The sequence below is a fragment of the Oncorhynchus nerka genome, linkage group LG26 (genome assembly GCF_034236695.1).
Source record: "Oncorhynchus nerka isolate Pitt River linkage group LG26, Oner_Uvic_2.0, whole genome shotgun sequence".
NCBI classification, from domain to species: Eukaryota; Metazoa; Chordata; class Actinopteri; order Salmoniformes; family Salmonidae; genus Oncorhynchus; species Oncorhynchus nerka.
Genome location: NC_088421.1, coordinates 349,209 through 363,815, shown reverse-complemented (window position 1 = coordinate 363,815; position 14,607 = coordinate 349,209). Strand labels below are relative to the sequence as shown.

The 14,607-nt window shown below is 40.8% G+C and overlaps 1 protein-coding gene across 1 annotated transcript in view; it reads right to left on the bottom strand.

Annotated features, from left to right (window-relative positions):
• Nucleotides 1-14,607, bottom strand: part of LOC115110847 (phospholipid-transporting ATPase IA-like) — a 108,607-nt gene that overhangs the window by 51,496 nt on the left and 42,504 nt on the right. The window contains exon 10 of the mRNA XM_029636776.2: nucleotides 11,409-11,519. Coding sequence (XP_029492636.2) covers nucleotides 11,409-11,519 — 111 coding nt within the window. The remainder of the gene's footprint in view (nucleotides 1-11,408; nucleotides 11,520-14,607) is intronic.

The window sequence follows — 14,607 nt, the reverse complement described above, 5'->3', positions numbered from 1 at the left end:
TACACTAAAATAGGAGTCAACCTCTGACTCTCTGAACAAAGGTACTAAGGCAATCTGCCTACTAATGTCAAACGTGTTTGAGGACACAGTAGGTGAGGACGGCTCACAAACAGGCATAGTTGGACCGGAGTCTAGCCTCGCTGTCTCTGCCTCCAGTTCCAGCTGGCGCATTTTGAACTCCAACTGCCTTTGTTCTCTGTCTGCCTCAATTTTACACATCTCCAAATGCCGTTGTTCTCGTTCTTTTTCTGCCTCTATTTTACACATCTCCAACTGGAGAGTCTCTTGCCTAATTTGGGCTCTCTCTTCCACCTCCAGTTGGAACTGTGCTAAACGGACATCCCTCCTGGCATCACCATTTGACAGTGGGGAGAGTGGATCAAAACGGGACAATGTGGCTGGTGTTTTAGCCTCGCCCTCATTATCAGACATCAATGGGCTTACAGGAGCAGCAACATCCCCTACAGGGGTAGTAGGCTCAGGCAGCAGTAACACAAGCACCTGCTCCTCCAACAATACATTTAATACTAGCTGTTTAACCTCCGCCTTAACTAAACTCTGCGGAATCGATACTGAATAATGGTCAGCCAAGGTCATTAAATCAACTCTACGACATTTGTCAAAAACCTCCCACGAAGGGTTATCCAAAAAGGATCTCAAATCAAAAGTAGTCATTTTACACTACTTCACAAGTGCCAAAGAAAATAGCAAACACTAATGCTACTTCAGCTATGACGCTCAACACTGAACTATACCACTACAACAATCTACATGAGCGGCATGGGTGTCAGCTATGACAGATCCCGGACGAGCCCCCACTTATGTTACGAATCCCTTTTGGCCCGACAGTCTAGGGGGGATGGTAATGAGACCCGTAACATAACTCATGCAAATTATTATTGTGACAAAGTAAAAGTGTGCACGAAATAACCACGACAACAGAAATCTACCGTCAAACTCTAGGTTTATTTATAAACACACGGTAATGGGGGGAGCAGGAAAAGGGGCTGAGCTGGACCCAAGGAAAGAAACAATAAGTATTCAAAAACACCCCTAAGCTAGACTAGCCTACTTTAACAACAGCTAACTAACTAACCAAAAATACAGTGGGTGGTCCGCCCAGTTCTAACTAGTGTATTTAACAAAGTTCACCTACGGGTAGTGTATGCCCATGGGCGACTTGTCTTGGTTTCCCCCTTTTCCCACCAGCAACAAACAAACACCATAACCAAAAACAATACTCACAGGTGATGACAAAGTGCTATGGAGGTGCTTAAACAAAAGAGAGGTTAAGACACAAAGCGAGAGTGAAACACAGAGACCTACAGACATGGCATTTACAGAGAGATTGAGCTAGAGATTGAGCTAGAGATTGAGCTAGAGATTGAGCTAGAGATTGCTATAGAACAAACAAATGATGGGGTTTTTAAACCATGGGGAAGGAACTGTGATAGGGTAGGAAATAGGAGGAGGTGTGTCTTCTGATTGATGATTGATTGTTGACTGATTGGGGAGTGATGGTTTTCACCTGTGAGGGGAGAAGGAGAGAAAAGAAACACACACAGGATACACACACACACAGGATAACTGTATCTGTAACAGTCAATATTGTGATTCGTCTTTACATTGACTTGTCTTCATAGCAGATTTCTATTCACAGGATTAAACAAAACCCATTTATTACTCCTACATTGAAGACATGGAGGAAGGTTCAACGCCAATATAAACTGAGTAATGACATGTCTAGACACTCACCTATATTCCACAACCCAGCCTTTCTTCCTACTACTATGGCCCAAGGATTTAGGGAATGGGAAGAGAGAGGGCTTTTGTAGAGTCTCTCAACTTTTCAAAGGCTACATTTTTTTTATAATTTCAAGAAATCCAGGAGGAATTCAATATATCTCAAACAAATGTTCATAGGTACCTTTCAGTCAGGTAATTCATTGTTTAAAAAGCCGATAACTCCTATTGATGAGATTATTGAATTACTTTATCAAGGGGAAAACATTGGAACCGTTTTTTTTTTTTTTACAACAATATCCTTAACATGCAAATATTATCTTTAGATAATCTTAGGAACTCATGGCAGGTTGAATTACAGGTGCAGATATCCGAGGAGAGTTGGGGGAATATATGGAAAACACTATATAAAGCCACTACAAGTAACCGAACAAGGGAGTTTCAATTCAAAATGAAAAACGGAATAGGTTCTACGTGTTGGAGGCAGTATAGGTACTTTATCACATATATTTTGGCAATGTCCGAAAATCCAGTCTTTTTGGTCTGAAATTTTATACAGTACATCACAGGTATATTATTATTCAACCAGACCCATCTCCTTCTAGGTGTTGTTCCTCTGAATACACTCCAATCCTCTCCACTTAAATTGATAGATGATCTTTTAGCAGCAGCAAGGAAATGTGTAACAAAATGCTGGAAAAATTAACATGCATCCTCAAAAGATATGTGGTTAGGTCTATGCAGGGAACATGCTAACATGGAGAGAATTACATACATTTTGCAACATAAACAGCATAGGTATGAAGGTTCCTGGTCTTATTCTGTCATTTTTGTTTTTTTGTTTGTTTCTGTTGTTTTTATGTGGCTTTATCCAAATGGTATTCATATTCAGACTCTTGAAATATTTACTCTATACAGCCAAAATGTACTCTGAAGGATAGGACCGTTTTTTTCCATTTTCGCCTAAAATGACATACCCAAATCTAACTGCCTGTAGCACTTTGAAGTTTGTGGAAATGTGCAATTAATGTAGGAGAATATAACATTAGATCTTGTAAAAGATAATACAAAGAAAAAAAATCATTTTTATTTTATTAAAGGTCAATATATGACTTAGGAATATAGGCACAATTTATATTTTGGCCACTAGATGGCAGCAGTGTATGCGCAACGTTTTAGACTGATCCAATGAACCATTGCATTTCTGTTCCAAATGTTGTATCAAAACTGCCCAAATGTGCCTAATTGGTTTATTAATATATTTCAAGTTCATAACTGTGCACTCTCCTCAAACAATAGCATGGTGTTCTTTCAATGTAATAGCTACTGTAAATTGAAAAGTGCAGTTAGATGAACAAGAATTGATGCTTTCTGCCAATATCAGACATGTCTGTCCTGGGAAATGTTCTTTACTTACAGCCTCATGCTAATCACATTAGCCTATGTTAGCTCACCAATCCTGTAGAGGTTTTAACATGTGAATGTAATTACGCTCCTTTGTAAAGACAGCAAATATATGTTGTGTATGTATGGTACATGTTCTTTATGCGCTCTTGAATAAAAAATTAAGGAAAAAAAATACATCTAGCAATGTATTGGAGATGTGAGACAGGATATGTGTTTAACTTTTCTTCATGCTCCTCTATAGAACAACTTGTCAGATGGTGCATTGAGGACTGATGTGTTCCTGTTCTGACTTTTCATAATACCAGGTTCTGTTATACAGTCTTTGTATTGAAGATTGTTTATTATTTTATTCTATAAATTATGGCTTTATGTATGAATGTGATTGTGTGCGACAGTGAAAACACAGAGAGAAAGAACTTGTCAGATGGTGCATTAAAGACTGATGTATTCCTGTCCTGACTTTTTATAATACCATTGCAGACATAAATAAAAGCCCCCCAAAAACCAGCATATGTCAGGCAAAATGAGGCCTTATTGTCTGGACATTTTCCGGGTGAGATTTTCTGCTCGTGTGAGAAACAGTGAAACAGCCTGGCCGTCTCTGTGTTATTGTGTGGACAGACAGTGGCGCTGAACAGACCCTCTCTGTTGGATCGGCCATGGCTGTTGAAGGGACATCGGGGTTGCTGTGTTGTGCCATGGCCAGGCTGCAAACATTTCCTTGCTTCATTTAACTGCATTATGAAGGCCTGAATTGCTACAAATTCTCGGTTCGGACACGCCCAATTCCCAATCCACCAGCCCTTCCCATTCAATCGTGCAAGCGAATGCATGAAAATGTTCCCAAAACAAATGTATGTTACCCGCACACCCCTCCCGCACACCCCATTCCCTTGGGCAAGGAGAGAGAAGCAAGTGTGTGTATGCACTCTCCTAAACCATACACCCCACCCCCATCCCCCCTACTACCCCGCCCACCCATTCCAGCTCCTGCTCTTCCCTCCGTAAGGTGCATTCTACCGTGATGTTGTTTTTTTAAAGGGGATGCCGCTGGTGGTCAACTACGTTTTTTCTCAGACACACACAAGGTAATCACCTCAATTGAAGAACATGGAGCAGGTTAAACCTGTGGTGTGGCCGACGTTGTGGTAATGAGTGGCTAGCCTGTAGTGTTGCACGGTATACCAAAATGTCAATATTTTTTCGATACAACCCCCCCCCTCCCCCCAGTTTGGTACTATAATTGTTGTTATGTTCAGTACTTCTGTCAAAATGTGTCTCACGTGATTGAGAGCATCAAGTCTGTTTATCTGTTTATAACGTGAAGAGCCTGCTCCACTTACTCATTGCCAAAGCTGTCTGTGATCCATTAGCTCCCCAGTCCCCACTCATGCTGCATAGAAGTTAACACACTTCAATAATGCAACTAAATACATTTTGAAGGCCATTTTGGCTCAGCGTTGAGTGTTAGGGGAGGGTTTGGGCAGCAGGGATTTCCTTGTCCCATCGTGCTCTAGCCACTCTTTGTGGCGGTCCAGGCGCCTGCAAGCTGACTTCGGTGACCAGCTGGACGGTGTTTCCTCCAACACATTGGTGAGGCTGGCTTCTGGGTTAAGCGAGCACTGTGTCAAGAAGCAGTGCAACTTGGCAGGGTCATGTTTCGGAGGACGCAAGGCTCTCGACCTTTGCCTCTCCCGAGTCCGTAGGGGAGTTGCAGCAATGGGACAAGACTAACACCCAATTGGATATCACAAAATTAGGGAGAAAAAGGGTAAATATAAATAAATAATAATAATTTGAAACGGTTCATTACTGTTCGCAAAACAATGTCCATACAGGCTTGAACACTTTTATAAAATACAAGACGATACCGTTAGCTTCCAGCTTCAATTTCAGGCATAGCCACGGGAAGATGTTTGGGAGGGGGCGGGGGCTACAGACGGCTATATCGGTCTGCTAATACAGGACTAGTAAAGGGCCAGTGCACTAATTTTGTGAAATAAAAAACAATTTCACAAATTTTATTTATATATATATATATATAGCTGAATTTACTACCCTAGTACTTTGTTAAATGCAACTCATTAAATTATTTGTCTTAGTTTGCCTCCCGCCTTGTTTCCACTAGATTCCATAGCCACAACGTCAGATTCCACAACCACATTCTGCCTGTGAATTTACATTTGAACATTTTAGTCATTTAGCGTTCTTATCCAGAATAACCTTCTTATCCAGAATAACTTACATGAGAAATTAGGGTTAAGTGCCTTGCTTAAAGGCACATCGACAGATTTTTCACCTAGTCATCTCAGGGATTCAAACCAACAACCTTTCGATTACTGGTCCAACACTCTTAAGCGTTAGGCCACCTGCTGTTCATAAATGTTTCTTAAACAGACAGTGCACACTTTTATCAAATAAAATATGACTTTATGCAAATGTTGTTAATCAATACAATAAAACAATATGTTCTCTTTGCAGTCAGCAATAAAATAAGTCCTAAAAGGAAGGGATTAGTTGTCATCTGTATCCTCATGAAATCAGCTAAAACAAGCTAAATTACTCAATGCATGCTCACACTCCTATTGAATAATATGCATTCACCTGTATTGTGAAAAGACCTAGGCTACATCTTGATTTATCCAGTTTATCAGAGATTTATCATTCAAATAAATTACTACCATTGTGTTGTTTTGTAGTTAGATTGATAAAAAAGGTCAAATTGATTGTAATGATTGTATAATTGATTCAGTTAATGCGTACATGGCTGTCTCTAAAAAATTGTGTAATGATATTGAATGTAATGATATTGATCTCAAAAGATGCCCAATGATTGAATAGACCGTTAGCGGAATAAGCTGTCTAGATCAAGTGCCATTCTGTGACGTTTTGGTATCAAGTATCGTGACAGTATCGAGTATTGTATCGAAGTCAAAATTCTGCTATCGTGACAACACTACTAGCCTGGGGTCAAAGTGCTGAATTAATTAAGGGCCTGCTCAATGAGGGACTCCGGGCTGATATATTGTTGTGCTAAGTTTAAAAAGAGGCCCATTCAGAGCATGCGGCAACGGCTTATGCGTGAGTGTTTTGGCCTGGTCCTTCGGGTCCCGCTAGTGCCCCTCTCTCACTCTCTTGAGAGACAGATGCATTGATTTGCTCATTAGGAGAAGGACCAGGCAGGGTCTTTTTTCCCTCTCTCTTCATTGAGTGTCACTCAGCAGAGGGGTGTGGCTGGCCTCTCTCCCCCAGTGCACATTCTGAAAAACAGAGCAGGGGGAAATGGAGGGAAAGGGAAGAAGGGAATGCGTCCCGGCAATAAAGAAGCTCCCATTGCATATTCATCAGCAGAATAAAAAAAATCTGCGACACCGTCCCACGGATGCGTAGGCCTCAGTGTGGGAGGAAGGGGGAGGAGGAAGGAGAGAGAGATGTGACATTTGTCCTCAACAAAATGACAGCCCTCTTTGCGCCTGAAAAAATGCAAACGATGTCCTTATCCTGCTTCAAAAAAGTAGGCAAAGGGGAAAGAGAGAGGGATGAAGAAAGAGGAGCTAGTAAATATGCTGGAAAGAGAAGGGCACCCAGTGTTACCATCCTGGATGGGGTCTTGAGTGGTGGTTATGTTCACAGTATGGCACCAGTTGGCAGGCTGTGCTCAGCTCAGCACTAGGCCCTCCTCTCTCGGTCTCCAGGTGTTCCTCCAGGCTTTCTGAGCCTCTTGTAATAACCTCATAAATGCCACTTGTCTATCAGCCCCTCAGGGGCCGCTTGACAATATGTCAATCAAGCAAAGTCGTGCCCAGCTGGACTATTTGGAATATTTGAATTAAATCATTATGGCAACATCATTGAAAAGGTCTCTCAGTTTAAATGTGGCAAATCCTTCCATTTTGTCCAATTGTTATTATTTTGTTTGTTTAGCACTGCAAGATTATAGACAAAGGAAAGAAAGTAAAGACTGCTGTGTTAAATATAATTTGGCATTTGTGTGTAATATATAACTGTTTTCAGTATCTTCTGCTCCCTCATATCCCCTGCAATTTTCTGACCACCATCATCTCCCTCCAACTATACCTCAAAGTTATGAAAACGTTAAGCTTTGTGAAGTTTGAATGTTCCTTCTGAATGAGTGCCCTGTCATAAAAAGACAGATCATTAGCTGAGTGAGAGAGAGACTAACAGGCCATGAGAAAACTGACTGGTGCATTGCATGGCAGCCCAACTTGTTGCTCCAACAGACAGTTCAGTGTCAGCATCACTTCCTGACTCTCAATTAACCTCCATCCATCCAGGCTCCCAGCAAAATAGCAATTATAACACAGCTGCTGATTCCACCACCAACGAAGAGCGAGCTGCACCTACACTCACATTCCCTACAATGACCTTGGAAAGACCCTTTCAACCTTCTCTATGCCTTTCAAACAACCAAAGGCAAAGGCTAGACAGAGGAGAGAACAAAACAAGCCAGGCCAGAACAGGTCAGGCTATAGAGCACAGTCCTCTCATACAGTATCCCAGTCATGGTATTTAGTTTCTAATGCACACTGTAACAGACAATGTTCTCAGAAAAAGGTGAAAATTCCCCTTTACTTCTTTTCTCCCTGTTTCTTCTGGTAGGACATGGCATGGGAGAGGAGGAGGAAAAACATGTGCACAAAAGTAAACCTATTACTGAAACAAATGTAGCTTTGAGCCCTCTCCTGGGTTGCTAGTGTCTTGGATGTCAAGCCCTTACAAACAGGGGTGTTTGATACTTCACAAAGCAGCAAAAACAGTGAAGAAATCCCCTATTATGTACTTGAATCACGATTTTCAGGGAATAACAAAAAGTGTGCTGGGGAGGGACTCGCCTTGCGGACAGAACTGTAGACTGTACATGAGAGAGACAACGTCCTTTCAAAAGGGAATTGACATGTTTGAAAGAGGGCTTGTGGCTGGACTCAAAGAGAGGCAAAATAAGGTGGGAGAAGTGGTGGGAAAACTTTGTAATGAGCTTGCGTTGCTCAGAGTATCCCAACACCACCAGACAAGTCTATTCATAATTATATGAAGGAAAGAGAGAGGGTCATATGGCCTGGTGTGTGATGAGAACCTCTGGTCTTTTGCCATCATGTCAAAAGTTTTGCCAACTATTTCAGTGTTTCCCAGTGGGTGCAACCAGATTACCCCAAGAGATGAAAGCTAAGACAACTACATGAAAGGGATCAGCGTTTACATTAAAAGGTATCATTTCTAGTGTTTGCCTTCGGCACCGTTGGCCCTTGATCGCAATTTGAATTACATTTGTATCTCCTCATTTACATTTGGTACACTATCTTACACCTAAATGGTTTGTTGGAAATCCAAGCTGGACTTTTGCGTGTGCACTGAGTCAAAGAGAAATGATGAATGAGACACTAAAATCACAATGATCTATGCGTCTATGGTGCCCTATGAAAATGAAAGGATTGCCTGTTGCCGTGTCAACAAAGGCAGTTTATTACCATTAAAAGGGTTAAAAGGCCAGCATCCCAGAGTCGCCTATTCACTGTTGAAGTTGAGACTGGTGTTTTGCGGGTACTATTTAATGAAGCTGCCAGTTGAGGACTTGTGAGGTGTCTGTTTCTCAAACTAGACACTAATGTACTTGTCCTCTTGCTCAGTTGTGCACCGGGGCCTCCCACTCCTCTTTCTATTCTGGTTGGAGCCAGTTTGCGCTGTTCTGTGAAGGGAGTAGTTCATAGCGTTGTACAAGATCTTCAGTTTCTTGGCAATTTCTCACATGGAATAGCCTTCATTTCTCAAAACAAGAATAGACTGACGCGTTTCAGAAAGGTCTTTGTTTCTGGCCATTTTGAGCCTGTAATCGAACCCACAAATGCTGATGCTCCAGATACTTGACTCGTCTAAAGAAGGCCAGTTGTATTGCTTCTTTAATCAGAACAACAGTTGTCAGCTGTGCTAACATAATTGCAAAAGGGTTTGCTAATGATCAATTAGTCTTTTATAATGGTAAACTTGGACACAACATGCCATTAGAACACAGGAGTGATGGTTGCTGATAATGGGCCTCTGTACGCCTATGTAGATATTCCATTCAAAATCTGCCGTTTCCAGCTACAATAGTCGTTTACAACATTAACAATGTCTACACTGTATTTCTGATGATGTTGATGTTATTTTAATGGACAAAAAATGTGCTTTTCTTTCAAAAACAAGGACATTTCTAATTGACCTCAAACTTTTTAACGGTAGTGTATGTATGTATATTATTTTACTGCTCTAGGGAAGTAATTATTGTTTGGATAACCTTATTTACTATTATTATGTATTGATTTTTTAGATTTGAATAGATTTTTTTTCACTCTTTATGCGATGCTCAATGCAAAGAACACAAGAAGAAGAACGATCATTTAATTACCATAGTGAATCACTGTAATATTTGTTACCATAAGGGATGGGTTGCCAATTGGAGATTTGACACGAAAATAAAATTTCATTTATTCATTAATGTATTGATGCAACAATTTGAAAGATTTTACTGAGTTACAGTTCATAGAAGGAAATCAGTCAATTGAAATAAATAAATTGGGCCTTACTCTAGGAATTTTTAGACCCTAATCTATAGATTTTTGCTGCAGGTGAAGAAGCCAGATGTGGAGGTCCTGGGCTGGCGTGGTTACACGTGGTCTGCGGTTGTGAGGCCGTTAGGATGTCCAGCCAAATTCTCTAAAATGACGTTGGAGGCAGTTTATGGTGGATAAATTAAGATTAAAGTATCTGGCAACAGCTCAGGTGGACATTCCTGCAGTCAGCATGCCAATTGCACATTCCCTCAAATCTTGAGACATCTGTGGCATTGTGTTCTGTTATAAACTGCACATTTTAGAGTGGCCTTTTATTGTGCCCAGCACAATGTGCACCTGTGTAATGATCATGCTGTTTAATCAGCTTCTTGATATGTCACACCTGTCAGGTGAAAAGATTATCTTGGCAAAGGATAATGCACAAAATTTGAGAGAAATATGTTTTTTGTGCATATGGAACATTTCTCTGATCAATTAATTCAGCTCATGAAAAATGGGACCTACACTTTACACATTGTATATTTTTGTTCAGTATAGATAGCACTTTTTTTCTAAGAGTGTAGATAGACACAGACATACATAGAGGCCTTGAGGTTACGCCAAGATTTCCCACAGCACATTTACCAAAACAAGGATGAAAAGGGAGTTCACAGGTGAAGTGTCTCAGAAAAACAGCGGGGGGAAAAAATGTAATCTTTAAGGGCTCAGATTTCCTGTACGGGTAATGTCGCTGACAGCGTGCAACCCTTCGGTCTCTGTAATGCGCCAGTGGTGGTGATGGTGACATTCTCATGACATCAGGATGATCTTCACTGATCTTGAATAGTTGGGCCCAGAAGCTCTTTGTCCAATCCTCCAGTGTGCCTGAGAGCACACAGTGATGACTCACTGAGGGGGAAGAGGGGAGTATCTAATTCACTGTGTCTGCATTACTGGCCCCTGAGGGCAGATGTTTACAGCCAAAGGAATGCCAGTCATAAGAGATGGGGGTAACTGTTGTTGAAAAAAGTATTGGATGATGAAATTTGGGATGATCCAAGAGGCTTTAAAGGAAAATTCCACCCAAAAACTATCTTTAGGATTTGTTTCATTCGTCCATTGTTGATATAGTCCCAAAATGTTTTGCATGTCAGCAATCAAGTTACGATATATTACTTTCAAAATACAGAAATATAGATGGTATGATGCATTTTGCAAACTGGCTGTATTCCTGTATTTTTAAAGTTATATATCTTGAAAACTTGTCAGGTCACGCTTGGTCTTAGCTCTGAAGCTGCTATTAGTACAAGACCTGGCTTCTGTTAAATGCCACCAATGGCCACGGAGGCCAAGAAGCTACACACTGAGTGGAGCAGAATTCCCTACCATCTATACTACAGTTTTCTAAAAACTGGTTTTAGATTCTTGACGACTGGATTCCAGTAAAGCTGAATATACATGGATTCTGTTTTATATCATATCATGTTTTATATATCTGTATATAGACTTGGACAAATTGGCAAACTAGCGTATAGGACATATGCCTTAGTCATAAAAACATTTTTTAAAATTCCCTTCACTTCAACTTGGTAATGTCATGTGGAAAATCTAAGTTTTTTATCCCAATCGAGTTTACTGCCTTACCACTGCCATATGGGAACCCTAAGGGAGACATCGAAGGTTGTTGCTGTTGAGGGCTGCATGACTTACCTCGATGATGTACAGGACAATGTTCTTGTAGAAGCAGTACAGGATACACTTGGCGACGCGGTTGTAATTCCAGGCACCGTGAACCAGCAATAGATTCTTCAAGTATTTGAACTACGTGGGAGGGAAGGGAGGAGAAAGGCCAAGATAAATGAACAACCCAAAAGTTATAACACAGGCATTATAAAGTTTGTACACAGAGTGTTCCTGGACAACCCAGGACCGGGGCAATCCCTCGAGGAAAAAATGCTTTTGAGAGAAACTCTTTAAATTAAATAAAGAAACATTAAATAATTAAATAACATTAAATATTTAAATAAAGAAACAATCTTATCGTCGTTTGACAGCAGGAAACTGAAGGGCCAGAGGGCAGTCGAGAACAAGGTCTTCACGGACAAATTTAAGGCATTTTTTTGTCAAAGTTTGATTAGGGGTTAGTTTTGCCTTAAGTTGTTGAAAAGGGGAGAGCCAGAGAGGGGGTATGCTCTCCCAGGGCTCGACATAATACTTTAATGGGTTTCCTCTGTGTACACATCACTGACAAACTGAAATGGTCCACTCACACAGACATTTTTGTGAAGAAGGCGCAACAGCGCTAGAAATTTTGCTTGGCCCCTAAAACCCTCACAAACCTTTACAGATACATAATTGAGAGCATCCTGTCGGACTGTACCACCGCCTGGTACGGCAACTGCACCGCCCGCAACCGCAGGGCTCTCAAGAGGGTGGTGCGGCCTGCCTAATGTATCACCAGGGGCAAACTACCTGCCCTCCAGGACACCTACACCACCCGATGTCACAGGAAGGCCAAAGATATAATCAAGGATAACAACCACCCGAGCCACTGCCTATTCACACCGCTACCATCCAGAAGGCGAGGTCAGTACAGGTGCATCAAAGCTGGGACCGAGAGATTGAAAAACAGCTTCTATCTCAAGTCCATCAGACTGTTAAATAGCCATCACTAGCACGTTCGAGGCTGCTTGCCTACATACATAGACTTGAAATCACTGGCCGCTTTAATAATGTTTACATATCTTGCATTATTCATCTCATATGCATATACTGTATTCTATACTATTCTAATGTAACTTAGTCTATGCCGCTCTGACATTGCTCGCCCATATATTTATATATTCTTAATTGTTAGATATTACTTGTTAGATATTACTGCACTGTCGGAGCGAGAAACACAAGCATTTCGCTACACCCGCAATAACATCTGCTAAACACGTGTATGTGACCAATAACATTTGATTATTTGATAATCCTACTATGGACGTCATAATCATGTAATCGCTTGCTGATAACATTGATTAGATTGAGCAGGTTGCTCTTGGGCAACTGTTTAGTCTTGATTACTAAAAAGCTTAGCTTTTACAAACAATGAAATCTCATCCCGTTTTCCAGTACGGCGACAAAAGAACCTCTATTGAGTTTTATGTAACTTCTACGTAATTTACTTCTATGTAATGTACATGCCTTTATGAAGTCAAACGCCAATGTAGAATTGTGATTATTTGAAGGGCCAAGTCATATTTCAGAGAAACAGCAGGGAGGATAACTTGTATAACTTGTAAATAAAAATGTTTGAGGGAATTCTGGGATAAAACGGCCTGTATTCCCACAGCAGTGAGCTGATGACGGATGGACAGCAGAGGCTCCTGGGTCCTGAACTTTTCCTCAGACTTCATTCAACTGATCTCAAAACAGTTCCACTGTGCTGTATGTAGAGCTCATTCACATAGCATTATCATTTATTGCTGACCTGACAAAATTGATTTCCAAGGAAATGGACAATAATGTTGTATATCGTTTCCAGGTAGTGTAATGCTGAATTGTCTTGCAATCCAGCTGTAAGAATACTTTTAAGATAAATACACAACGCAAAGTTTGAGAGGACGAGAGTACTACACTAAATATAGTACTAATGGTCAATAGTGAATTGTAAATAGGAGTTGGGTTTCAGTTCAGCATCTGTTAGGATCTGTGGAATGTCACTCCTGAACTCAGAGCTACGTGGGCCACATTTCCATTGGTCTGTACAATGAGTCTGGAGTGGGATACTTGTTATTTGGCCATTGGCCAAGTTGTACTGCAAAGACTTCTAATTGGTCAACCCCAGGCTAGAGCAGAGGGGTTATAAGTGGCATCCTGTCCTTTGTTCTGGGGAAAAGCTGAGGACAGGGGGAGACTGCACATCTGACTCCCAGCATAACATCTTGATTTGTCCTCTCTGAATAAACATTTTCTCTCCCCTGATTTGTGTTATTGAAGAATAACAAAATGCTAACACTTGGTGCTGTGTTCTGGATGAATTGGTCTGAACAACAACAACAACAAGAACTTATCACAACTGTGTGTTTATCCAAAGAGAGAAAGCTGTGTGCAACCCACTTTGGGGAGTCAACTCTTAAATCTCCTGATTGATGGCAGAAATGCTGGGTGAGTCTAGACCAATATAATTTTAAAAGAACCACTTCAAGTTAAAATAGTGTATGCAATGAGTGATATGTATCTGTGATTTATAAGTCATTTGTTTTATTACAGAGTCTAGTCCTTACTCTATGGAAAGATTGGAGTCCTTACTCTATGGAAAGGTTGGAGTCAAATCAAATCAAATCAAATTTTATTTGTCACATACACATGGTTAGCAGATGTTAATGCGAGTGTAGCGAAATGCTTGTGCTTCTAGTTCCGACAATGCAGTGATAACCAACAAGTAATCTAACTAACAATTCCAAAACTACTGTCTTATACACAGTGTAAGGGGATAAAGAATATGTACATAAGGATATATGAATGAGTGATGGTACAGAGCAGCATACAGTAGATGGTATCGAGTACAGTATATACATATGAGATGAGAATGTAGACAAAGTAAACAAAGTGGCATAGTTAAAGTGGCTAGTGATACATGTATTACATAAGGATGCAGTCGATGATGTAGAGTACAGTATATACGTATGCATATGAGATGAATAATCCTTACTCTATGGAAAGGTTGGAGTCCTTACTCTATGGAAAGGTTGGAGTCCTTACTCTATGGAAAGGTTCGGAGTCCTTACTCTATGGAAAGGTTCGGAGTCCTTACTCTATGGAAAGGTTGGAGTCCTTACTCTATGGAAAGGTTGGAGTCCTTACTCTATGGAAAGGTTGGAGTCCTTACTCTATGGAAAGGTTCGGAGTCCTTACTCTATGG